The 27317-nt window shown below is 39.8% G+C and overlaps 1 protein-coding gene across 4 annotated transcripts; it reads left to right on the forward strand.

Annotated features, from left to right (window-relative positions):
- Positions 1–950: 950 nt before the first annotated feature.
- Positions 951–27175, forward strand: C3H6orf118 (chromosome 3 C6orf118 homolog). Of its 4 annotated transcripts, none has more exons than XM_072141291.1 (10): positions 951–1076; positions 5832–6533; positions 11986–12108; positions 16160–16219; positions 16319–16443; positions 21196–21260; positions 21431–21696; positions 23481–23534; positions 24616–24677; positions 26659–26758. In XM_072141291.1, the coding sequence occupies exons 2-10, from the start codon at positions 5883–5885 to the stop codon at positions 26666–26668; spliced, it is 1416 nt and encodes a 471-aa protein (XP_071997392.1). In that variant the 5' UTR covers positions 951–1076; positions 5832–5882; the 3' UTR covers positions 26669–26758. The 4 variants fall into 4 exon arrangements, with proteins under 4 accessions (XP_071997392.1, XP_071997393.1, XP_071997389.1 ...); XM_072141288.1 differs by lacking the exon at positions 26659–26758 and adding an exon at positions 26862–27175 and having other exon boundaries at positions 952–1076; XM_072141289.1 differs by lacking the exons at positions 951–1076; positions 26659–26758 and adding exons at positions 1230–1742; positions 26862–27175.
- Positions 27176–27317: the final 142 nt, after the last annotated feature.

The following is a 27317-nucleotide window of genomic DNA, read 5'->3' on the forward strand; positions in this document are numbered from 1 at the left end:
TTTTTGGAGGGTTTATTTTTGGGGGTTCAATAATCATTTACTGTTATTCTACGGGTTGTTACGGACGCAGGGATACTATATATGTGGGGTTTGTGTTATGATTTTGACTTTTTCTTTTAGTAATATGTCTCTTTATATGTATATTTTGGGGCTTTTGGGCATTTTTAGCGATTAATTACTTAATTTTTTTATTGAATAACTTTTTTTTTTTTTTACTTTTTCACTTTTTTTTACCATGCAACATGAACAAGCAATCCTCTGATTGCTTGTTCATGATAATACTCTGCAATACTCATGTATTGCAGGGTATTATCAGTGTCAGCGTATGTACATGCACTGAGATATATCGGACGCTGAGCGTTAAGGGGTTAAAAGGTTACAGACCCCCTATACAGGACAGGGATTGGTTTGGGAGGCATTTCAGACCCAATAAATTCCTCAGTCCGTCGTACATCCACCTGCATGTAATATGCAACAAACACTGTGTACAGCGCCGCGGTTTTAGTGGTGGAGGGTTATGTAAAGTGCGGCTATGGCCTCTTCATCTGTTGTATTCAGGTAGTTTGCTACAAAAAACATATTAGTGGACTCATTCATTTTATAAGGTCATCAATCCCTATTTTTTTAAAATAAATAACTTCTCATTTATTTTTTAATGCGCATTTATAGACACATACATAACTGCACATTCCCCATTTATTGGACATTTACGTGTAGAAGGCTTTTAGGTACATGTTTTTATGTGACTTCAATAAAATGTTATACTTTGAAGCAAGTTGCAGAAGGCTCAGTGCGACAATGTGCCGCTGCGTGTGAGGTGACAGAACTCTCCACCCCTGAAACCACATTCACTTCATGCTGAGCATCATGTGCCAGACCCGCGCGCGCCTCCAGAACATTGCTCCCCCTGCTGGTGTAAAGACCTATTACACACAGCGCGCTCTCTACTGCTGCAGGGCGGAAGGGAGGAGCGCGGTCCCCGGTTCTGTTTATATCATCACCAGGACAACCAGGCGGCAGCGGTGGCAGTGTCCTCTCCGAGGAGAGTGAAGTCTAGTGATCTCACTGCTGGAACGGTCAGTGCCATGATGATAGAAGGGGATCTTCTCTGCTGCTCATTCACCTCATACATCGCTGCTCACCTATATAAATGATCATCAGAGTTGTGGGAAACTTAGAAAAACTCCTCCTACTTAATCTGGTCACACCCCTATAAGGATAAGCATTGTGTGTGGGAGTAAGGGTTGGGTACCTGGGGCCCCCCACCACTGATTAGCAAAGGGGGCCTCCACTGAGCCCTGCTCTATGCTCAACTGTATCAGCATGGGGGCACCAATACAGTTGGCTCCTAAGCAGCAAAGGAAGTCATAAACACTCTTTGCTCCTGGCTAGCCTGGTCACGGGCAGGGCAGAGCTTCACGAGTGAAAGGGCATGGCCTCCAAGATGCTGGACTGTGGAGTAGTAATGGGAAGCGGCTCTTTGTAGTGAGGTTGTGTGGCTCCGGTCACTATAAAGAGCCGGCTCCTGAATGGATCCGTATGTAAGTACGTAACAAAACGTTTTCAGGCATCCAGCCACCCATCCGCACTCCACTTATTCCTGTTTTTGGCAAACTGTATGCGGCTTTCACATGTCTTTGCACTGAGGAGAGGTTTCCGTCAGCACACTCTGCCATAAAACCCCGTCTGGAGGAGGGCTGCAGTGCTAGTTGTGTGCTTATCGATGTTCTGCAGCAGCTGAGGTGTGTATTATAATGCTTTACAGTAGAAGAGAAGTATGTATTATGATGATAGGTTGGCCCTGCCCTCAGGCTCCACCAGATAAATCAAGGTGCTTTGGCCTCTTGATATACCCGGCAAGGTGGGTGCATTATTGTGCGTCTGGCACAGTTCTGCGCCAGGTTTCACATAGACCCGATGCTGGCCTTAGCTAATGTGACATGCCCCTGCTTAATTGACTTCTAGAGAATTGCTATCATTTTAAAGTGCAGCATTTATTTTATAGAGAGAAAAAAAATTGGGGGGACCCCCCACCATTTTTTCGCTCATCACTCCTCTTTCTATCCAATGCAAATTTTGCAATACAAAGTTGTAATCTGCTCATAATAGGCACAATAGACGCACATGATGAAAGACAGAATTGTGATAAATGACTCCTTTTGAGGCACATTTGTCGGCCTGTACGTCTGAAATCTGGAAGAGAAGAGTCATGTTTAGAGGCTGCAGGGAAAGCACCTTTATCTTCAGTGCAAAACTACCTACAAAAATGAGAATATTGGGGCAGATTTACTTACCCGGTCCATTCGCGATCCAGCGGCGCGTTCTCTGCGCTGGATTCAGGTCCGGCCGGGATTTAATAAGGTTCCTCTGCCGTCCACCAGGTGGCGCTGCTGCGCTGAAAAGCATCTGAACGCGCTGGAGTTCACCGGCTCGGGCTGAGTGAAGGTAAGCGCGTCCCGAGCGACACATTTTCCGTTCTTAAATGCGGCGTTTTTTACGAATACGTTGGGTTTTCGTTCGGCCACGCCCCCGATTTCCCGGGGCAATTCAGGTACAATCGCGCAAATCGGAAATATTCGGGTAACACGTCAGGAAAACGCAAATCGGGCCCTTAGTAAATGACCCCCATTATTTTTAACATAACACCAGCAATATGTTTCTAGGTCTATAGAACACAAGATAGTGGTGTCTGACTCACCTCCGGCACAATCTGAATGTCTGCTGTTCATTGTCACGAATTTGGAGGAGATTTCTTTTTAGAGTTAAATAACTAAGGTTTTAACTTGAAAGATGGAATTCTAGAAAGGATATTTCTTAAAATCTGATGACAAAGTGCCTTTAAAAGTCATTCACAAAAAAATGCTGCTGATTTATATTGCTGTTGCATATTGAATACCAGCAGGCAACAAGCAAAATATTTGTGATAGATGGGTCTCACACCGAAGAAACACCATTTATAAACCACTGCAGAAAGCAAATGTATAGACTTCTGGTGGATTATGTATCAATAATATATCATTGAAGCCATGTAAACCCTGGCTCTGGAGATTGGGGTCATCTCATTACATCTCAAGTGGTTCCCGGATTCCCCCTGTAGGCTTGTGACATGACCAGCTAACCAGGATTTTTCCCTGTAGAAATCTTTGGGCAATACTGATCTTCTGTACATCTCTGATTACAAATGGCAATTATTAGGAAAAAATTATTTTCCACTGCAGTGTACATAACTAAGCCTTGTTGATCTTATTAGCTCTGACACAACAACAACATGCTGGTGACTTAGCGTGTCTGTGTTATTCACAAGTGTTATTAGTATCTTATTAAATCACTGAAGTCTGCCATAATATTGTATTCTTTTATAAGACAAATAAGGCACTTAAATATTTCTGCTTATATTATTAGTATTGTTATTGTACACTCACCGGCCACTTTATTAGGTACACCATGTTAGTAACGGGTTGGACCCCCTTTTGCCTTCAGAACTGCCTCAATTCTTCGTGGCATAGATTCAACAAGGTGCTGGAAGCATTCCTCAGAGATTTTGGTCCATATTGACATGATGGCATCACACAGTTGCCGCATATTTGTCGGCTGCACATCCATGATGCGAATCTCCCGTTCCACCACATCCCAAAGATGCTCTATTGCAGTGATGGCTAACCTATGGCACTGGTGCCAGAGGTGGCACTCAGAACCCTTTCTGTGGGCACTCAGGCCATCACCAGAGATAACTGCAGGTATCTTCCTGCAGTCACAGACAGCCCAGGACTTATTGTGCACAGAGCTATTTTAAAGTGACAGCTCTACCCGGGACTATTTTCTGCTTTATTGGTGTCCTCAGGGGCTGGTATCAATGAAAACTGTGACAGAGAAGGGAGTATAAACCACAAATTAAATTTCTGTGTTGGCACTTTGCGATAAATTAGTGGGTCTTTGTTGTAGTTTGGGCACTCAGTCTCTAAAAGGTTCGCCATCACTGCTCTATTGGATTGAGATCTGGTGGCTGTGGAGGCCATTTAAGTACAGTGACCTCATTGTCATGTTCAAGAAACCAGTCTGAGATGATTCCAGCTTTATGACATGGCGCATCAGATGTTGGGTACATTGTGGTCATAAAGGGATGGACATGGTCAGCAACAATACTCAGGTAGGCTGTGGCGTTGCAACGATGCTCAATTGGTACCAAGGGGCCCAAAGAGTGCCAAGAAAATATTCCCCACACCATGACACCACCACCACCAGCCTGAACCGTTGATACAAGGCAGGATGGATCCATGCTTTCATATTGTTGACGCCAAATTCTGACCCTACCATACGAATGTCGCAGCAGAAATCGAAACTCATCAGACCAGGCAAAGTTTTTCCAATCTTCTACTGTCCAATTTCGATGAGCTTGTGCAAATTGTAGCCTCAGTTTCCTCTTCTTAGCTGAAAGGAGTGGCACCCGGTGTGGTCTTCTGCTGCTGTAGCCCATCTGCCTCAAAGTTCGATGTAGAGAGATGCTCTTCTGCCTACCTTGGTTGTAACGGGTGGCCTTTCTATCAGCTCGAACCAGTCTACCCATTCTCCTCTGACTTCTGGCATCAACAATGCATTTCCACCCACAGAACTGCCGCTCACTGGATGTTTTTTCTTTTTCGGACCATTCTCTGTAAACCCTAGAGATGGTTGTGCGTCAAAATCCTGAAATACTCAGACCAGCCCTTCTGGCACCAACAACCATGCCACGTTCAAAGGCACTCAAATCACCTTTCTTCCCCATACTGATGCTCGGTTTGAACTGCAGGAGATTGTCTTGACCATGTCTACATGCTTAAATGCACTGAGTTGCCGCCATGTGATTGGCTGATTAGAAATTAAGTGTTAACGAGCAGTTGGACAGGTGTACCTAATAAAGTGGCCGGTGAGTGTAATTATGGTTAGACATGAAACAAAAATTGCAGAAAAACAGCCTCTCAGCTGCATTGTGTAAATGTGACCTCATAGTGGATAATGTATATTTTAATGCTGTGGTTTTCTTATTCCATTTCCTCTGTTGCAATACATTGAAACCTCTGCAGGAAAAACACTCCTTTAAGAATACCCCCTCCCTAAAAGACCATTACATTCTATGGAGGTTGCTGCTTATGAAAAATTGTGTGGTGTGCTCAAATAAGTTTCACTGTATATCTTATTTTGTCACAATTCAGCTATAGCTGAAGTTTCCCTTTCAATGTTTGAAAATCTTAGTCTAGTCTAGCAGACTGTGATAGTGTAAGAATACGGTAAGGTTATGTCCACACAACATAGCTTGTGATTAAAGCGTATGCAATCTGGCTGCAATAAAGATCTATAATGAGCAATGAATATCGCTTGAATTTTTCCCTCTCAACAGTAAGAATAGAGTCCCCAGTAGTGACAGCAGCGCCACAAAAAACCTATTGGTAAATCCAAGGAAAACACGAGACTCCGCAACAGTGCTTGGTAAAAATATTCGTCTTCCACTGAAGAACTCTTTATTTTCGGCCTACATGTCATGGCTAAGGGTGCATTGTGCACCAGAAACATGTAGGCTTTTATGACCTCATATGCACTTGTGGGGATTATGCTTGCCACGTTTTATTGGATTTGCCGAAAATAAAGAGTTCTTCAGTGGAAGACGAATATTTTTACCAAGCACTGTTGCGGAGTCTCGTGTTTTCCTTGGATTTATGTGTAGCACCAACACAGGTGTGGATCTCCAGCACGTGCGCAACCAAAGAGTCACGGTGAGCTGTATTTTTTCCTTTCTTTGTTGATTCAAACCTATTGGTAGTTGAACTCTTAATAGAACAGGTTTTTTTGTTTTTCAGGCCTGGCGGTCTATGTTTTCACTGGAAAATTAATTAAAAACAGCTTGTATAATGTTAAACACAAAGCAACAAGCCCAAATCATACCCCTTGATGTACTTCTGGATGGCGTAGAAAGAGCAAACAAGAAAGATTCCTGGGATTATACAGGTGGACATCTAAATCATAATCATCTTTGCAAGCCAACAATTGTAGAACGGAAGAGTTTCTGGAGAAGTGGAAAAATACCCAACCAACAGTATGAAAAAGTGAAGAAAATGAATGACTCCTTTGTAAACTTTACATTAAATACAAGTTTAGTAAACGAGGATCCAACAGTCAAGTCAATGTGTGCAAGCTCTGCAGCCCTTAAACAAACCGGCCCATTTACACCAATAAACACACCATTTGCAAGTTCTGTTCTGGACACCCGTTCTCAAACAACTTTCCAAGAAAGTCCGGAACACAAAGAGAATGGAGAGTCACCATCAAAAAGTAAATTGGTCGAACTGCCAGAAATAAAATTGCTGAAGGGAGAAAGATCACATACATCCCAGAATCCTAAAAAGGAATATCGATTTGTCCCAGCCTATTTCACAGGTCTCACAAAGTCTGATCAATTTAATATGTTCTTACAGTTTGACCGAGATATTCTTCAAAAGCAAGACATATCAAAAGACTTCTGCAATAACTTGACTGAGTGCTATGAGAAGAAGCTAACCAAGGTATGAACATGAGGTATCAGAATTATTAATGTGTGGTTACATGTGCAGTTTTATTGCTGTTTTTTTCATTAATTCCATTGTGAATTTCTTGTGACTCCTTTGCCTTTAGAATCATTGGCCCCAATTTCTGACATGTAGCAATGGCATTTTCCTAACAAGAGCCCTCTTGTCCATGTAGCTGTTTGTATTGCATCTATCAGCTCTCTCTTCCATGCAGCTCCCCCTTCTTCTCAATGCTGCATTTTATTGGCAATTTACAGAATCAGTCCATGAGTAAGAAACAGATTCTGATGTGTCCTTATTTAGAAATTGTAGTCACTGAAAAAATAGGAATATCTAAACGATAACTCTTATTTCTATGTTTAAAAATCTTAGTGTAGCTATTTGCTACACAAAAATACAATTAGCATTATGTATTCTTACAAGGCTCGAAGACTATATAAAACCGTAAGTAGAAGTATGCATAGCTTATGCAATGTGCATGTTATTGCTGGACAGAAGCATTGGATTACGGTGACACCGACAGGCAGGTGGTATCCACTATGATGGCGGCAAAGACCCCAAAACATCTGTACTAGTCAGAATAATTAAATCCTATCTAACTCACTTGTCCAGTAGTGTGTCCTATGCCTTTATAGGTAAGTTACGTCCTCGTGTAACCCAGTGAAGTCAATAGTTTCCGGACAATAAGGATTGTGCACTGCTAACTAGGAGACCACACTGACGGATGCCCACAACGCTTGCCTAGCTGCATCTTTGTGTTGCATGGCCTTGGCCTTCAGTTAAAATAAAGTATATGAAGTACCCATAATTAGGATACAAACAGCATTAGCGATATTGTGATACCCTGTGCATTGGGGTATCTATATAACTTCATATGATGTTAAATCAAGGATATTTTTCCTATCCAACAGTAAAAAAAACTATTTTATGAATTAAGTGCACGCCACAATATTTACATCCAGGTCAACCAAGTACCATCTGACTTCAACTATAGCAGTTGCCTTTCCTGGGGATAAAAAAGTCTATTCTTGGCCGTCTCTTTAACTCAAAATAGTTGCAACTGTATTGTCCTCAGATCCAATAATCAGAATATCAAGAGAAGAAATTGTCTGAATACTTTCTGAATATCTCATGTGAATTTGAGGCCAATTTTGTTTCTATTTAGAACTGAAATGAATGGCTCAAATTTATCGATTGCGCCCAACCATATAAGGAACACATCATTGATATGTTGTGTCCAAAACACAATATATCTTCATATCATTAGACTCAGTGACCCTGAGCTGATTGTGGTACTTGTAATCAAACAAAAATAGTTGTGTGTCAGAATATATCTTGTAAGATCTAGAACAAACAAGTTATGTCTTAGTTCAAATCTGGATCTAGTCTCCAAAAAAGATGCAATAGCCTGGAGGCCAACGGTGGCAAATGTATAGAGCTTCCACATTAATGCTGGCCAAACACATATCTGAATCTAATAGTATCCCCTCTAACTTATTCAATAAGTTATTTGTATCACATGTAAATGAGGGTAATGGCAAGACAAAAGCCCATAGAATCCGATCAACATAAACGCCCATATTTTGAGTAAGGTTGTCAACTCGTGAGACTATTGGTCTACACTTTAGGGGTGAACAGCCTTTGTGGACCTTTGGTAGTCCATAAAAAGTTGCTGCCTTGGGGGCAATATGAAATCTAAATCTTTGTCATCAATTAGACGATCCCTCCTTACTTGTTGTACAATACTTTCTAATTTCTCTCTATATTGAGCCATTGGATCCCCTCGTAATACCTCATAAAATTCTGCATCCCTGAGAATTTTTAGACACATATTACAGTAATCAGAAGCCTCAATATAATGTTCCCACTCTTGTCCAATGGTTTAAACGGTTTGACCACTTTAACCGGTTAAGGACCGGGCCCTTCACTCACCACCTTCAAAAATCTATAACTTTTTTATTTTTACACGTAAAGAGCTGTGTGAAGACTTGTTTTCTGCGTAACAAATTGCACTTCAAAGTAATGGTATTAAATATTCAATACCGTGTACTCGGAAGCGGGAAAAAAATTCCAAATGCAGTGAAAATGGTGAAAAACCGCATTTGCACCATTATCCTGTGGACTTGGATATTACGTATTTCACTGAGCGCCCCAAATTACATGTCTACTTCATTCTTTGGGTTGGTACGATTAAAGGGATACCAAATTTATATAGGTTTTATAATGTTTTCATACATTTACAAAAATTAAAACCTCCTGTACAAAATTTTTTTATTTTTTTTATTTTGCCATCTTCTGGCGCTTATAACTTTTTTATACTTTGGTGTACAGAGCTGTGGGTGGTGTCATTATTTGCGACATTTGATAATATTTTCAATTATATCATTATTAGGACTGTACGACCTTTTGATTACTTTTTAAAGATTTTATAAATATTTTTCAAAATGGCAAAAAATTGCCATTTTCGGCTCTGGGCACTATATTCTGTTACGGGGTTAAACGCATTAAAAAAACGTTAATATATTTTGATAGATCTGGTTTATGATTTTTACTGTTTATTTATATTTATGTCAGTTCTAGGGAAAGGGGGGTTATTTGAAATTTTAGTTTTTTTATTATAATTTTTTTTTAAACTTTTTTTTATTTTTCTTTTTACTATTTTTCAGACTCCCTAGGGTACTTTAACCCTAGGTTGTCTGATTGATCCTATCATATACTGCCATACTACAGTATGGTAGTATATGGGGATTTTCCTCCTTATTCATTACAATGTGCTATGAGCACATTGTAATGAAGGGGTTAAAACGAAATAACCTCGGGTCTTCGGGAGACCCGAGGCTACCATGGAGACGGATAGCCGCTCCCCGATGACATCATGGGGAGCGACGATCTAGGCAAGATGGCGGCGCTGCATACTTTCTTTATCAATTCTTCCTGGCGGCGCAGTATACTTTCTGTATCAATTCTTCATGGATTTTTGCTTGCTGAAGATCTCTGCTTGTTGTTTTCTTGCTGTTATGCAAAAGGAAAATTCATTGTTTATTTCCTTTAGATAAACACCAGTCCATGGTCATGTGATGTCACAAAGTTGCATGGCTCGTTAGCTCAATTGATTACACTGTGTGATATAAAGAGCTGCTCACCTGTGTGGCATCACATGACCATGGACTGTTGTTTATCTAAAGAAAGTAAATGATGAAGCTTCCTGTTGCATGACAACAAGCAGAGTTCTAGAAAACTATGTAGAATTGATACAGAAACGACAAGGGATTTGCTACCAGATGCAATAGTGCCTGAATCTCTGATACCAAATATTTGGGTTTGATTGAACTGTTTGGACACAATTAACCCCTTACCGACATGTGACGTAATAGTACGTCACATGTCGGGTCCCGGTACATGGAGAGGGCTCGCGGGCCGAGCCCTCTCCATAGCCGGTAAGTCTTTGCTGCATATTGCAGCAAAGGCTTACCGGTAACACCCGCGATCGGTGCCGGCACCGATCGCGGGTGTTTTACCGCTGATCGCCGCCGGCATGCGGCGCCATCTTTCCGTGGATCGTCGCTCCCCGTGACGTCTCACGAAGACCCGAAGCTACTTCGGGTTAACCCATTCATTACCATGTGCTGTCAAAAAACAGTAAAAATCATAAACACATTAGGTATTGCCGCGTCCGAAAATGCCCGATCTATCAAAATATGATAACGGTTTTTCACTGCGTTTAACCCCGTAACGGAAAATCGCGCCCAAAGTCGGAAATCGCACTTTTTTGCCAGTTAAATTTTTTTTTACAATTCTATAAAAAGTGATCAAAAGGTCGTACAGTCCTAAAAATGATAACATTGTAAACGTCATCAAAATCCGCAAAAAACGACACCACCTACAGCTCCATACACCAAAGTATGAAAAAGTTATTTGCCCCAGAAGATGGCAAAATTCCCCAAAAAAATTTTGTACAGGAGGTTTTAATTTTTTTAAATGTATGAAAACATTATAAAACCTATACAAATTTGGTATCCCCGTAATCATACCGACCCAAAGAATAAAGTAGACATGTCATTTGGGGTGCACAGTGAAATCCGTAAAATCCAAGCCCACAAGAATACGGCACAAATGCGTTTTTTACCAATTTCACTGCATTTGGAATTTTTTTCCCGCTTCCCGGTACATGGCATGAAATATTAAATACCAGCATTTTGAAGTTTAATTTAAGTGAAAATAAGCCATCACACAGCTCTGTACATGGAAAAATAAAAAAGTTACAGATTTTTGAATGTAGGGAGTGAAAAATGAAAACGCAAAATCGAAAAAGGGCCGCGGCGGGAAGGGGTTAAGAAAGATGTGAATATTAATAATGTCCCTTTGTGCGGGTAAAGTTTTATGGCAAGGTTATGCATATGGTTATGGGTGGAAAGGTTAATCATCTGTGGAGGATTTGTGCTATAAAAAATGGTGAGAGGTACCTGTAATCACCCTTGTGTAGTGAGGGGTGTTTGTGGCACCATGTCTGTAAGTTCAGTCTTCAGTGGTCTCTATTTTACTGCATTGACTAGGGTACCTAACTGTGAGAATTGTGAGCTCCATGTACTGTTGGGGTTTTAGTGGCTGTGGGCCATGTTGTTATATTTTTTTGTCCACCTCCTCTCCCTGCATCCTGCTTTGAAGCACCATAACCCCCTCTATTCCCTCTTCCTTTCCCGCCTCTTCCATTGATTTTTGTATTGCGCAATCCAGATTGTGTTTCTAACTGCCATAGATATATTCTCAATTAAAGTTACAGCAGAGAAACAGAATCTTAGTGCAAGATTTTACTCTTTATAATGACACCTTCGTTTCTAGAATATAGAAGGTAGATAGAAAAATTGTGTCACACTTTCTTAAATTCTAGACCTGCTAGACTTTCTTGACATCTGGAATATATTTAGTATTTTTCCTTGACTGAAGGCTAATGGGACCTTATGCAAAGGTTCGGCCTGGGCCCTTGAAAACAATTTCTTCTCACGCTCTAAAGCTGCGGCTCATCTGTATTTTTCAGCAGCATCACATGACTCATCGAGGCATTACTAACAGTCCGGCTCATTGCTAGGGTCTTCAAAGATGAGAGACTCAAGCTACAATATATACACACCCCCACCCCCAACTGTGTGCTAAAATTCTCTACTGCCATGAGATTACATCAGACAAAGTATATGGGGAAGTGCTGAGTCAGCAGGGAGGAAGGTGAGACAGTATAACAGCCTGTGAAGTTACAGCTTGGAGGAACTCTGGTAACATCCCCCATAGCACTTCTGATTATGATCTTAGACGCAAAGAGGTCATGGATATCATGCTTGATTTTGGTGATAGATTTCCTTGTAGTTGTAGTATTTTGCACTCTAAATTAAAGGGCTGATAATATAAACATGTGAAGCATTTAATCTTTTCTTCTTTTTTGTTATTGAGAAATCAGGAACTCTTAAAGATCGCCAATATTAGACCTCCTCATTTTGCCCGTCTACAAATCTTCAGTGAAACATTTCAGAATATCTGCAGTGATTCTTCAATATTTGGAAATATTCTAAGTAAAATTAAGGTAAATATGTTCAAAACATTTCACAAATGTTTGTACTCAAAAAAATCAACTAATCAGAGTTATTAGAATCTGAGAATTACAATCTGAGAATTAGAGACATGGAAGTTGTGCTGTTTCTGTTAGCTGTGGGCTACAGTTAACATTCTATCCATGTATTAAAACTTTTGTTGTATAAGATCTTTCAATTGCAAGCCTCATACACACGACTATAATGGGGCCGTCACCATAGTAGTCAATGGCACCTGGTCATGGTGTGGTAATTCAGATCACCAGTGACTGTCTCTCTGCTGTCTCTAACATCATGACCTGTCTCTTCTTGAAACTTAATCTTTCTAAGACTGATCTTTCTTGTCTTTCCACCAGAGTCTATCCTAACCTCTCAATCTAATCTGTGGGATCACAATAACACTGAGGCATCAGGCCCGCTGTCTTGGGTTTGTGCTTTACTCTGACCCCTCCTTTGCACAGCCTATTAAATCACTTGCTCGGTCTTGCGGCATGCATCTCAAAAACATCTCTAGAATCCGCCCATTTCTTACAACTAAAACCTCCAAAATGCTAATTGTCGCTCAGATACACTCTCATCTAGACTACTGGAACTCTCTACTAATAGGTCTTCCACTCACTAAACTCTGTACTCTGCAATCTGTTTTTAATGCAGCAGCCAGGCTTGTCTTTCAGACAAAGCGCTCCACTGATGCCAACAGTTAGTGCCAGTCTCCTTCTGAATAAATCTTAAAATAATAACTCTCATCCACAAAGCTCTGCATAATGCTTCACTTATTTACCTCTCCTTTTTCATCTCAGTCTACCGCCCAACCTGTGCTCTATGATCTGCTAGTAACCTTAGATTAATCTCTCCAGGAAAAGTTTGACATCCCGTCTTCCTCCCAATATCACTACCTACAAATCCGCCACTTATTGCAAACCCTAGGAAGCTCCGACACAGTCTCCAAGCCTACCCCTTTTGAATACCTATGTAAAACCACCACGCACACTTCAGGACTCATCTCTGACATTTATATGATTCTATTACATCCTGACCCAACAGAGGAGGTATCACACCCTTACATGGCCAGGTGGGAACGGGTGGTGGGATCCCCGATCGCACAGGAGACCTGGTGTTGTATATGGCATTATGCAGCCAAGTCATCGACGTGCACTGTTTACAAGGAGAACCAGTATAAGCTGTTATACTTCTGGTATCATACACCTGCGCAATTACATTAGATATTTCCGGAAACTCAGGACATCTGCTGGCGCTGCAGGGAGACAGGTAGTGACTTACACCATATCTTCTGGTCTTGTGCGAACATTCGGCCGTTTTGGGAGGAGGTCAAAGACCTGATTCATGATATACTTTCAGTTTCGATCCCTCTCACCCCCCTGTTCTACTTGCTTAACATAGCCCCGCAGCCTCTACCTAAGCTGTCCATGAGGTTAGCCTTACATATCCTTACGGCAGCCAAGTGCTTGATAGCACAACACTGGAAGAGGTCGAATCGGCCAACCAGAGGGTCCCTCTTGGCAAGAGTGAGAGAGGTCCGGAGTATGGAATCTATGACCGCTTCAATGGATGATAAAATAGATCGTTTCTCTAAGATCTGGGCCCCATGGGATGCATATTGGGCGGGTATAATAAACCAAAGAGATGATTGACCGGGAAGCAGGCACAGCTTATAGAGAGATCTCTACTTCTTCTCCTCCTCCCCTCTTTCCTTATGTATCTTTGTCTGACGTCTCCCCCACGGTTTAATGATTTGTTGTAATGTTGTTTATTGGGCTCCGAATGAGCTCTCCTTTTTGTAATGACTACATGCAAGATGTATATGACAGATACAAAGCTGACTACTGATCTATGTAACTGATGACTTAAGGTTAACTTTTACAACTGATTGTTGACTATGGTTGATTTTTCTTTTTTATTTCCTGTTCTGTTATTGCTTACGATATCTGGATTTCTCATACGAGTATTGTATAAAATATTTTAATTGAAATAAAAATACAGTTAAACAAAAAAAGATTAATCTCAACCTTAATTTGAATGTCTCACTGACTTCACTAGGTTCAGTTTACCTGTGCAGGGTGCGCCAGATTCTTGAATTGTGGCTCGCGTTCTTCATGAATTTGGCTCTCCCTGAACTTCTTTTGTTGCACCTTTCGCATAGGGCGTGTGACACATATCTGTCGGACACTGCATGATAATGTGGTGCAGAATTTTGTGTCTGGTACACCCACGACACGTGTATTGTGGACACTTCATAAATACATGTGCAAGCAGTTTGCACTAAAAAGAATGTGCAAAGTCAGACAAAAAACTGGTGTTGGGGATTTAATAAATACATTATACATGGTATTCCAATACATATGGTTTATTTGCCTATGTGGAAAATCCCAACAAATAAAAAAACCTATGATACAAGCAGGGACGTCACTAGCCCGTGCCCAGGCCGGTTCCCACGAGTCTCCCCGGGCAGCAGGATATTTGTCCCGCTGCCCGGTCATTCCTCCCCACTCTAATCATGATCTTTCTCCTCTAGACATAGATCATGATGAGAAAGTGTGCATTACTGCTTTCCTCTGAAGATCCTATCCTCAGGAGAATATTACTGCCCGGAGGCTGCAGGACCTGTGATGATGTCATGATCACATGACCTGCAGGGGAAAGCACTGCACAGAGCTGCACTACCTAACTAGTGAGGGGGAAACATGATATGGGCTTAGGTAGGGGGAGAACATGTGGGGCAACTGTGCGGTGCACATTACCGGGATGGAAGTGTGTGGGGCACATTACTAGGGGCTGTGTGTGGTTCACATTACTGGGGAAAACTGTGTGGGGCACATTACTGGGGGTAACTATCTGGGAACATTACTCGGGGGAAGTGTGTGTGGCACTTACTGGGGGGTAGTGTGTGGGGCACATTTCTTTGGGCATGTTCACTCGTTGCACTAGGAGGGACCTTGGTTTGATCTCAAATGTGTTTCCAGTGAAATGCATGTGATCGGCAACAAGCACCTGGTGTCTTGTATTGTTTAAATCCAAGACAAACATGTGAATCCAGCCTTACAATATTCGTGGGAAAGTGTTAGGGGATTACACTCTCAGGGTACACTCTCAGGGAACCAACATGTAGGGACAGTGAGGAACATATGATGTGGTGATGCCTAATGGAGAAGATGGATATGGCAAGTAGGGATTTCTCCTGTGTTTTCTGTAGCTGTATATACCGCCAGTAAAGCTAACTTTGAAGCAACCAAATGAGGGAGTTATGTACAGGAGTGGGCCTTGCAGGGCAAGTTCAAATCCCAGGGTCAACATCTGCAAAGAGGTTTGTATGTTCTCTCCGTGTTTGCGTGGGTTTCCTCCGGGTCCTCCGGTTTCCTCCAACACTCCAAAACATACTGTTAGGTTGATTAGATTGTGAGTCTCATTGATCGATTGTGAGGACGGATTACGACAAGCTCTCTGCAGCACTGCACAATCTGTGTGCGCTATATAAATAAAGGAATTATTATTACTAAAAGTGCAATACATATGCACTGGCCATAAGTGGCCAGTGAATAGAGGTAGAACATTGGCCTGTATATACCCATACCAAACAAATCATGAAGACTTATCAACTTTATGTTGGGGGTTGTGCTTCATTATTAGTAGGTGGGGACATAATGATTTTTCTCTTGGTCCTTTCCTCTGCTTAGCAGATACTACACATAACAGTATCATCAGGAGCAACAATACAGGTCTCTTGCAAAGTTTGAGACTACAGATTACATTTTATATGGAACATATACAGTAAAAGAATAACAACTGTTTTGGCTTATGAAGGTATTTTCACCAATATATATATATATGCATTTTTCTATGAATGAATGTGTCAGAAAAAAAGCATTTCCAATGGACACATATCATGCTGACATACTGATGGTTTACTAGTTCAAGATATAAATAAATATTGTATACCTATTAAATAGCTCTTCAATGTTTGTGCTAATAAATCATTTACAGTATATCTTACATTTTTTTTGGTTTTATTTTTATCTCCTCTATTAGGCTGCCTATGATTCGTATGTTGACTTTTTGTTGGATACTCAGTTTTCCCCACAACATGAGGTAATAATCCATTGGAATGTATTTTCTACACAAAAATAATGGTCTTTTGATGATGATCCTCCCAGATAAAAAGCAAAATTCTGTTTCCTAATGTTTTAGATTCTAATGTCTGAAATAGCTGGCATGAAGAAGCGACCCGTGAAAACAGAGGATGTAGAAGAGGTCATGCAGAATGTGAGGGAACTTGAGAACAAGGCTTATGTTGCCTTGGAGCACAATGACCAGTGAGTAGCGTGCTGACATTTTACAATACAGAAGTATTTTCTTGTTTTGTCATTTTTCCATATCAGGGTGAGTCTAATAAAATATTTGATGTGCAAAATAAAATCATTGAGACAGACTGATGATCTGCTAAGAGATATTTGAGATTTCCTGAAACTTGACAGTCTTATTAAGATTACTATCTCTGCATAAATCCTAAGAAGATTCATATAACAGTGCTGGGAGTACTTCAGCAGTGCCATGCTGCGGCAACTCAGATAATTGGGATCATGGGAAGATTCAGCAGTGGTCTACAGGTTCAGAATTCATACATGCTGTAGTCAGTGGAGGGTGTGAAAAAGAATAAACTGATTAGAAGCTACTTCATTAGTTTTACATATAATGCACAAAAACAAATTGCCATGTTTTGGCCATGTCTCAAAAGCATCTTTTAAAAGACTAAAAAAAAGTTGAAGATTTGCAGAATGTAAATTCTGCCCAAGACCAAGACCGGTCCCGGGCCACGATCAGAGAATTCTTAATTAGACATGCCTCTGCCTGCTTTGCCAAGAAGCTGCGAAGAGAAGAAGACAAAGCCATGGGGAGTAGAAGCCGGAGGTAAGTATAGATTTTATTATATTAAGGGGCTCTGCTGTGGACATTTCATTAATGGTGGGAGCTCTGCTGTGGACATTTTATTAACCCCTTCCCGACAGTTGACGTAATAGTACTGCAGGCCGGGGCCAGAAGCTGCGGGTGTCGGCTGTATATTGTAGCCGACACCTGCCTCTAACACCCGAGATCAGAGATTCCTCCAATTACAGACAGGTGTTAACTGCTTACACGCCGTGGTACTTACCGGGGGGGGGGGGGGGCGCTGCTCCGATCGCAGCCCTGGGGTCTGCCGTTGCCCCGGGGCTGGGCAATCCTCTCCCGGAACCGGGTCCTGCTTGGAGGCAGCATGTGCAGCATGCTCAGTGTGTTACATGTAGCCAACCTGTTAAAAAATAAAAATAAGTTTATTAAACACTTAATATAATTTCTGTAATAAAAATAATTAATTAAAAGTGATCAAAAAAAGTTATGTGTGCCAAAATAGTACCACTGAAAAGGACAAATCAACAGGTAAAAAATAAGTCCTAAACCAGCTCTGTGAACCAAAAAATATTAAATATCTTTGAAAAATGGCGATATAAAAACGAATTAGATTTTCTTTATATTAGTTATAGGTTAACAAACTTCATTAAAGTTGTTTTATGTACATTGAGGTGTGTAGATTCATCCTACAAAAATAAGAGGACGCATAAAAAAACATGTCTATGTAAAGTAGACATTCGGTGAATGTTAGTTATTAAGTTTTTTTGCTGTTATGACTAAGAGTGGAAAAAGTAGAACATTTTGAATTTTGAAAATCGAGAATTTTTCCAAACTTTCACCAAATATCTGATTTTCTCATAAATAAATGGAAAACATATGTAAAAGAAGAACATATGGGTCTTTGGATACACGAGGCTTTAACAGTCCCTGTCAGCGTTGTAAGGTGATTTCCAGATAATATGAGTCTTTGTTACCAGCGCTGGAAATGAGTGAGTAACAAATAAAAGACACACTGGGGCAGATTTAATTACCCGGTCCATTCGCAATCCTGCGGCGCGTTGTCCGACGGTGATTCGGAGCTTGCCGGGATTCACTAAGGTCGTGCACCCGATATCCACTAGGTGTTGGTGCTGCGCTGAAATCCGCCGGAGTTCACCTTCTTCGTCCCATTGTATGTGAGTGCTATTCTTGCGACACAATTTTTTTTTAAATTCCACGTTTTTTCCCGAATCCGTCGGCCGATTTCTGACGTGTGAAAGCTGGCGCCGATGCGCAACAATCCGATCGTGTGCGCCAAAATCCCAGGGCAGTTCGGCGCAAATCCGAAATATTCGGGAAACCCGACGTTAATGTGACTCAACATTAACTCAAGGCTGTTTATTTTTGGCACTGAGATCCTTATGCAGAAAATCATAAAGGCACTTTGCATAGGTCGTGCAAGTACACAAGTGGGCAATGCTATTGGGTGGTTTGACCCAGGAAATGCAACACTATTGGATGCAAGCACACAAAGGAATGTAGAACCAGTGGCTGTCTTCACACAAACAAAATGCCCAGGTGCTCCTCTGAATACCTTCCCCTAGGTAGTGCTAACGAGCGCTAAGTCTTTGTGTTTTCTACCTTACTCTATTTGTATAGAAACCCCACCCAAACTTTAGTTTCACTAGGCATTTTATGTGAAAAATGGCTCCTGAGACCAGTGCGATCTCCTTAACACATAAAACCTAAATTTTTCAACTAACGTGAAGTACAAAGTGTCACTAGAAAACTTTTTCAAAATCGCTTGGATATGTTAAAGCATTTCAAAGTTATAACCACTTATAGAGACACGTCAGCTGTGAAAAAAATGGGCCCTGTCAGGAAGGTGAAAAGTTGCTTCAGCGTTAAGGTGTTAATGGAGGGGAGCTCTGTGTGGACATTTTATTAATGAGGGGGCTCTGTTGTGGACATTTGATTAGTGAGGGGGGCTATAGTGTGGACTTTTCAGTAATGAGCGTTGGCCTCTGCTGTGGACATTTGATTAGTGAGGGGGGCTATACTGTGGACATTTCAGTAATGAGGGTTGACCTCTGCAGTGGACATTTTATTAATGAGGGTTGACCTCTGCAGTGGACATTTCATTAATGCGGGGGGGGGCTCTGCTGTGGACATTTCAGTAATGAGGGGGGCTCTGCTGGATGTTTCAGTAATGAGAGGGGCCTCTGCTGTGGACATTTCATTGATGGGGGGGCTCTGTTCTGAACATTTCATTAGTTAGAAGAGGCTGCTGTTGGACTTTTTTTTATTGGTGTGGAGGGGCTGCTGGACATTTATAAAACAATAGCGATTGAATTTGCTACCCTAGGCTTATACTTCAGTCAATAAGTTTTCCAATGGGCCCCGGATACAAAAAGGTTGGGGACCACTACCCTAGGGGATATAATTATTAATGTGTTGATATAAAATGTCCTATTTGTTGAAAAATTGCAAATCTCCTACAGGGAGATGATTAACTTGAGGGGTGTAATTTCCAAAATAGGGTTTGGTTTTTTTTTTCTGTTCTGGTATCTGTTTTGCAGTTTTGCACCTGAAAACTATTCCAGCAAAATCTTCCTTCCAAAATTGTAGTTCCCACATTGCCACTGTCGATCCACCACATATCATTACAGTTTATGGCCATATATTTGTTTTTAAAATATTCAGAAGAAATAAATGCAATAAAAACTTCTGTGGACAACCATGGGAATAAAATGGTTAGTATACCACTTGAAGAATTTTGTAGTTGAATGGGTATTTGGGTTGTTGGCTATTCCCACTATTTTGGCCCCTCTGGGGCTCCCCAAATGCATCATAGGACCTGAAAATTCAGCCAAATCTCTATTATAATGTTTAAAACTAGCATTGACAGTGAGGGGTTAGAGAAAGACTGAATATTAATTTTGTGTCTACTTGCTGTCAGCACCTTCCCTGCTGTCTTCATCTCCTCTTCACACATTCTAAAGTGACTCAATCTAAATGCTCACTGTACCTCTATATTTGTGCTCAAATAGGGAAAAACAACAATTTTTCTAAATAGTAGTAAATTTGTAAGTAGGAAGTGACTCCTAGTTTTGTCAGCAAAAAACATTATTTAATCTCCTTGAATAGTTTGTTCAGCAAGATTCTAAGGATTTGGATCATTAGAATCTCGGGAAATATTTATAAAGTTTACTTTGAAATTAAAAGTTAAAACCTTTAATTTCAACCATCTCCATACTCTTTTAGCATTGGCCACATATGCACTGTTGAGCCAACCTGACCTTCTGGATTCAGTGATCATTACCTTATGACGGCTGTGGGACATGCAGTAACTCCCAGCCATTTTATATACAAAAACTATTTGTTTCTCTGGCAATCACTCTAGTAGTGGTGGTCGTATCCAAGGACAGCTGTCCACCATTTCTAAGTGATCTTATGACTACATTTATGGGGAATTTTCTGCACACAGGAACATTTTTTTAAATAACATCCAATTGAAGAAATATATGTAAATGACAGATACATTAAATTAAATGTGACTGTCCAGATGACACATTTGAGAGAATACCCCTTTAATTTGTTAAAGCACCTTAGTTTCTAAACACATGCTAACTGGTGCTACAAATGTAAATTCATGAGTTGTTTTTAATATACCTTATATACTCGAGTATAAGCCTAGTTTTTCAGCACAAAATTTGTGCTCAAAAACCCTAACTCGGCTTATACTCGAGTCAACTAAAAACATAAAGACAAAACTCACCTTTCTGACGTCACCCATAGGTCCTCTTCTGTCTGAGACAGTCTGAGACAGAAGAGGACCTATGGGGGACGTCGGAAAGATGAGTACAGTGTTATTTTTTTTCCTTCTACAGGGGCTGGGTAGGCTATATGCTACAGGGGTTGGGTAGGCTGTATGCTACAGGGGCTGGCAGACTATATACTGGGAGGCTGTAACCAATGCATTTCCCACCCTCGGCTTATACTCGAGTCAATAGGTTTTCCCAGTTTTTTGTGTTGAATTAGGGGTCTCGGCTTATACTCGGGTCGGCTTATACTCGAGTATATACGGAACATTATTTAACAGTTTGGCTTAACAGTAACCTTGACAGAATGAAGAAAATGTTCTTAATGTAGTATATTTGCAGATGTTGCTTTAATTCTCTCTTGCTTTATATCTTTAGACTTAGAAATTACTTAAAGACTGAGTTGAGCAAAGCGTCCATAAGTGAAACACTGTGTCATGAAGGTAAATCTTTCATATAAATGAAGCTTAAAACTTAATGTAAAAAAGACAAGCATATTTTTTAGTGATATTTTTATTGGCTAACCAAAAATGATGTATTTGGAAGCTTGTAGAGCAGAAACACCTATTATTTCTATTTGACGTTTTATTACTTTCTTCTACTGTGTATCTAGCTCAGGTACATTCAAGAGAGGCCGATTCAGCCAGTGAACAACATCATGGTAGTGAGACCAATTCAATCTGTGAACAACATTATTCTAGTGAGAGCGATTCAGCCAGTGAACAGCATCATTTAAGTGAGGCACAGATATTTGTGGCAAAGAGAAGTGAAGTACTCGAAACACTTAAGGAGGTGAATGCTTTGGAGAAGAATATTAAAAAGAATCTAACTCATGCTATAAATGCAGAGGCTACAGAAGAATATATTAAAGATATACAGGTAATTTACGGTAACTCATCAATAAAAATAGTTTTTTAATTTTTTTTTATCACAGAGCTTTATTGTGGCATCAACTTTGTTTCAGTGTGTTAGGCTTTACATAGGTCAAAATTCCATATTCTTTTAATTTTTGTTGACAGATACATTTTTGAGCTTGTGGAGTTTGGAGTCTTAGGAAATACATGTAGTAAACACACTGTGAGATCCAAAGGCAAAACCATATAGAGGGCAGAGCGAACCAACTCTTTAACTGTGGCCCAAAATCTAGGAACATGTGTGCAGTCCCAGAAATCTTATTTCTTGGCCACAGCACCAAGAAAAAGGGCAGACATATGGGAATAAGGGATCTCGAAGGAGATAAGAATGGAACTCTTAGCAGCTCTGGTCCATATTGAAATCTACACATCAAGAGGGAGTCCTCTCCTCAAATACCATTACCATTTCTTCATGTACAGCTGAAACGTGATGATCGCTGAGCTGGGATAAGGAAGCAGTCATACGCTCAATTCTCTCTTGCAGCTGCACAATCTCTGCACGGCTACAGACTGACTTTTTAAGCGCCAGGGTAACTGCTGACCTTCATTTGTACTCTTCACGCTCCCCGTATTTTATTATATTGGTTTACTCCCATTTTTTATTATTAACTGAGCCTTGAAAATTCACATTTCATGGCCCATTTGTGCAGAAATCCATAATTGGCCAAAATTATAAAGTGGCAAGAGAAAATGAAGTGTGGTCTGCAAAAAGCAAGTTTAGAAGGCTTCCAAACAATAGCACAAATTTACCTTTGCTTTTCATACAACCTTCATGTGTGGGCATTTTTAATAAATTTGGTGATCAGTCACTCCAACTTTTCTTAGACCAGTGCAAATGGTCATTAGTGAATTACTATCTTAGTCAAAGTTCTATGAATGGATATTGGTTGTTAAAGCTATAGGTCCAATAAATGATATTAAAAATATATGTTGACTTTCTTGCAGTGGCGTAACTAGGAGAAGCGGGGCCCCACAGCAGGCTTCTCCATGGGGCCCCCTTCCCACTTAAAAAAATATACATATTTGGATACTAACACCTGCAAATTACACTTACACTTTATACACTCAAGCACACACAAATAGAGAATATACACACAAATACAGTGCCATATACAACCATACAGCATCTATACACATACAGTATATACAGACACCATACACTGTATACACATACAGCAAATACACATGATAGATACAGTATCTACATCACATATATGTTATATACATATTATGCTGTACAGGGTGCAGCATAATATGTATATAATCGTGCACATCCTCTACTATTTAGTGTATCAAATCAGATGGTGGGGCCTCTTGACACTGCATTTTTCTAAGCTCCTGAGACACCAAAAAGCACAGTTAGTAGCTGTAGCCCGATATACAGGCCACTGACTGATTACAAGTTTGTAGACACCTGTGATGCTAATTAGTGGACACACTGTAATTTAACATGTCCCTTTGTTCGCATTTTTTTCAGGGGTACCATTATTGCTGTTCAAGCCTGTTTTAAGAGTTTTTTATTTTTTATTTAATTCTGTTGAAGCATGGTTGAAAAGCAAAGTCTGCCTTTCATTTGTTCATTTTCATAGAAAGCTTTATTTAATTTGTTTACTTTTGCCAGATTCAAGTTATTTCTGTGACCATTGTGGGTTTTTCTTTCATTAATTGAGGGGTATCAACAGATTTGTCCACATGTGCATATTATCATGTTTAGAGCTACTGTACATCTCATTTATATTTTCTTTCCAGACAGAGACCATGAAGCTTAAGTCATCAAATGATTTTCTTCTTCGGGCAACCAGGGTATGACTTTTTCTATGACGTATAATTGAAAATAGAAATTAGACCCTAAAGATATACTGCCAGGTGTTTCTGGAAATTTTGTTGTGTTATTGGGCAGAACAATTTTTACAGTTTTATGTGTAAATGTACAAATAGAACTGAAATTACAGCGTAAATAATTATACTAAACCCCATCAACCCATATATTTTCTGAAAGCAGGCTCCGTTCGTGAGCCGGTGCCAGAAGCAGGACGTTTTAGAACGTCCCCGTGCGCTAAGCATCTAGCCCCAGGGACGTACTATAACGTCCTGGTGCGCCTAGGGGTTAATGCTCAAAACCACCTTCATGCAGCTTTGCAGCAAACTGTGAAAAAATTCAAAAATTACATGAAGATTCTAAATTTCCAATAAAATATGTACAAATACAGACTACTTATATAAAGAAATGGTACTTACCTTAAAACAGTAAGATGTAATAAGTTCATTCATACCCCATGTGAATGTTCAACAATATATGTAGCAAAGCGAATGTTAAATGCCCCAAACAACTTTTTTTTAGAAGATTGCACTGAGCTTCACGCAGATATTGTACACTCCATTGCACAACACAAAATAAAAAACTATATACCCATAAACCGAGTTGATGAGATAACAAAGGTCACTTTTTGCTGGTATTTATTGCGGTACTGTGGCATTTATAATTTCCGTGGTAGCATTTTGTGCTGTACTATGGTTGTTGTAACATCTAGGGTTCTACAACACTCTATTGTTGGAGTTACTGGTGCGGACCCATAAAGCTGAGTAGTGTAACAATGGGGCCCAACAAAAGTTGTTCATCCTAGGCCTAAATCCTTTCATCAGAACAGACCTTTAAAGGACATTTCATAATTTTCCCAAATTCATATGAAAAAATATTTATCACATATTGCATTGATCCAACTGTACCAATTTATTATATATTTTTGGTCCATTTTGTTATGACTACAACTTCACCTAAATGGACTCTGATTCTATAACTTCGACTTCACAGCTGCTTATATTGGAATTGGTATGCATTAGCTGATGTTTAGGTTAAATAATCACTTTTCTGAATTATTTACAGGATGTTGACACTGAAATAAAGAGAGTGCTACTGAGACAGAAATTCACTTTAGATAAGCAAGCGTAAGTATATATTTAAAGCATAGCTGTTTTAATATCCATTTTTGCTGTACATATTGTGAAATTGCTGCTTGAGCCTATAAGCAGAAGCAGTAAAATAACATAATAATAACATAAAAATTATTTCATATTTTTTAAGAAGAATACTCCATCCTTTGTTCCCCACTCTGTATATCTTCCTCCTCTTACACTGCCCCCATATTCACCACACATACTTCCTTTCTCCAAATACTCACCTCTTCTTGTTCCTCACAGGAGGAATCTCTAACCTTACATATTAATGGCTTGTAATAGCTAAATGTTGGAGTGGAATGCTGACAGCTCTCTGCTTCACCATTGTAATTCTACCTGCATACTGGGGACAGCAGGATACAGCCTGAAATCTGGGACTGTTCTGTTCAATCTAGGCCCTGTGTTCTTATCCATTCCAATATGTTACATGTAAAATCTATTGATAACTGACACACAGGGGCACAATCTCACAGCCAAGTACTGTGCTCCTTTGGCTGTTACTTACTCTTTTTAATCGCTAAAGGCGGTCGCATATCAGATATGACACTTCCTTTCATTAATATGTGGGGGTCTCAGCATCTGGACCACCTTTTCAAAATTAAGATGTAAGGCTCAGTTTACACTATGGTTGTGATTTCCGTTTCTAGTATCCGCCTTGAAAATTAAAAAACTGAAATAGAATGGATCAGTTTTAAATCCCATTGAAATCAATGTAAATTTTTACGTCATGAGTTGTACAGTGATCCGTTATTCTTCAGTTTTTTTCACAGAAAAAAAGACGGAGCTTGCAGTACATTTTTCCGGTTAAAAAAACCTGATTCATAATGGATGATGTCAGACTGACCATAACGCATGACATTAATTTTTTTTTTATATTGAAGTCAATGGGGACGAATAGTGTAATTTTTTTCCTTTTTTTAGATGAAGAAATAGACAGAAATAGTTAATACATAGATTGTAAGACACAATCTGTGAATGGGCAATATGTTTCCCCTGGGCTTTCCTATTATGCAAGGTCTTAATGCGGAGGTTGTGTTTGTTCAGCTGCAAACACTGTAAATCCAGAAAGTATGGCTCAAACAAGGTTTTTATTGGAGCAGTTGTTTAAAACTCTCCAGGGTCGGATTTATATGGGATGGATTTGCAGGCTGGTAGTGGGGCTGTCCATTCCACCTCGCTGTTAGGCTAGGACAGGTTGTGTTGCTCAGCACCTTGTACACAGGTGGTGGGAGCAGCCCAATCAGGTGCATAAAGCTGCTGAGCAGAGCTGATAGAGGAGGCTCCCTGAAAGAGAGAGCGCACACAGCCTTAACTTCCATGCCTGGAACAGCAATGACCTTGTGGGTGACTTTAATTTTTAGTGGTGAGTTAGGGGAACTCTCTGTTTAGCTAGCACCCAGATGGGTAGGATTTTGTTTATGTTTTTGTTTTGTTTTGATGCCTGAATGTGAAGGCTGTTTTATTTTGTACCTGCTACTTGAATATATGCAGACAAGAGCTGTTTTGGACTGCACTTTGGTGTTGCTGTCTTGAACTGCATCACAAATTTCCGCTACCACAGTCTCTATTGGGCCACATATCCCACAAGATATATAAATAGCAAAATAGATAACAGATAGATTATAGATAAATGTGAGGTGTAGAGAGAAAGATAGGTAGGCAAATAGAAATGATAGACCAATCGGTACTTAGAAATGAGAGAGTGGTAGGTAGATAGATAGATAGAAAAGCTAGATCGATAGGTAGGTAAAAATTAGACATCTATAGATGACAACTATTAGGAGGGATAGATAGATTGAATTGAGGGATGGATAGATAGAGAAGATATAGATCGATGTATTGAAAGTAAAAGTAAAAAAGGACTTTTATAAAAAGTGGACTGTAATATGCAGCCAATAAAGAAAAAAATGATTTTCAAAAAATACTGATACTGACTGACACTGTCAATTTATCTACCTTTATTTATCATCAGTTCTTTTTAAACAGAGATGAAGAATGTATATGCCGATTGTAGTGTGAACTTCTTAAAAACCTCTTGTGAGGTCCACTTTTCCTAAATGGAACATTTCAGTATGGCAAGTTTATTTCTGTCTTGTCATTGTTGGACTATGTACTTTATCCTATTGTTCTTACAAGATGCAGTCTTTGAAATTTGTTTTTCTTCTTCTTTTTTAGAGAGATTAATATCCTGATTGAGTCCTTCGTAAAACCATCAGATCTATGAGACAACTTGTTTACAGATGTCCTCATTCATGAGCTTCAATATATTGATTGCATTTTCTGCCCTATTTTCATGCGTGATAAGTTATTGTTCAAAGTTTTGTTTGTTTTTATTAATACTGAAGTTATTTTGTTTGTGTCTGGTTAAAAGCAGGTGTTACACAAGGAAAGACTAATAAATAGTAAATTTAAAAAACATATTTTCACAACATTTTACTTAGATATTTCATTTTCTAAATACATTCATTTTAAAGAAAAAAACTACTGTATTTTTCAGACTATAAAATTCACTTTTTAGCAAGAAAAAATATTACTAAAAATGCCTGCATCTTATAGTCCGAAGGTCACGAGAATCCAAAACTACCAGACCCTCCTGACCGCTGTCCTGAGATAAGCAGAAGTCCTGACATA

Source organism: Engystomops pustulosus, chromosome 3 (genome assembly GCF_040894005.1).
Source record: "Engystomops pustulosus chromosome 3, aEngPut4.maternal, whole genome shotgun sequence".
NCBI classification, from domain to species: Eukaryota; Metazoa; Chordata; class Amphibia; order Anura; family Leptodactylidae; genus Engystomops; species Engystomops pustulosus.

Coding starts and splice junctions, on each gene's coding strand:
- C3H6orf118 (XM_072141288.1), top strand. CDS start 5,883: ATGTTAAACACAAAGCAACAAGCCCAAATCATACCCCTTGATGTACTT. Junction 12,109..16,159: donor ATATTCTAAGTAAAATTAAG/GTAAATATGTTC, acceptor CTCCTCTATTAG/GCTGCCTATGATTCGTATGT. Junction 21,261..21,430: donor TGAAACACTGTGTCATGAAG/GTAAATCTTTCA, acceptor CTGTGTATCTAG/CTCAGGTACATTCAAGAGAG.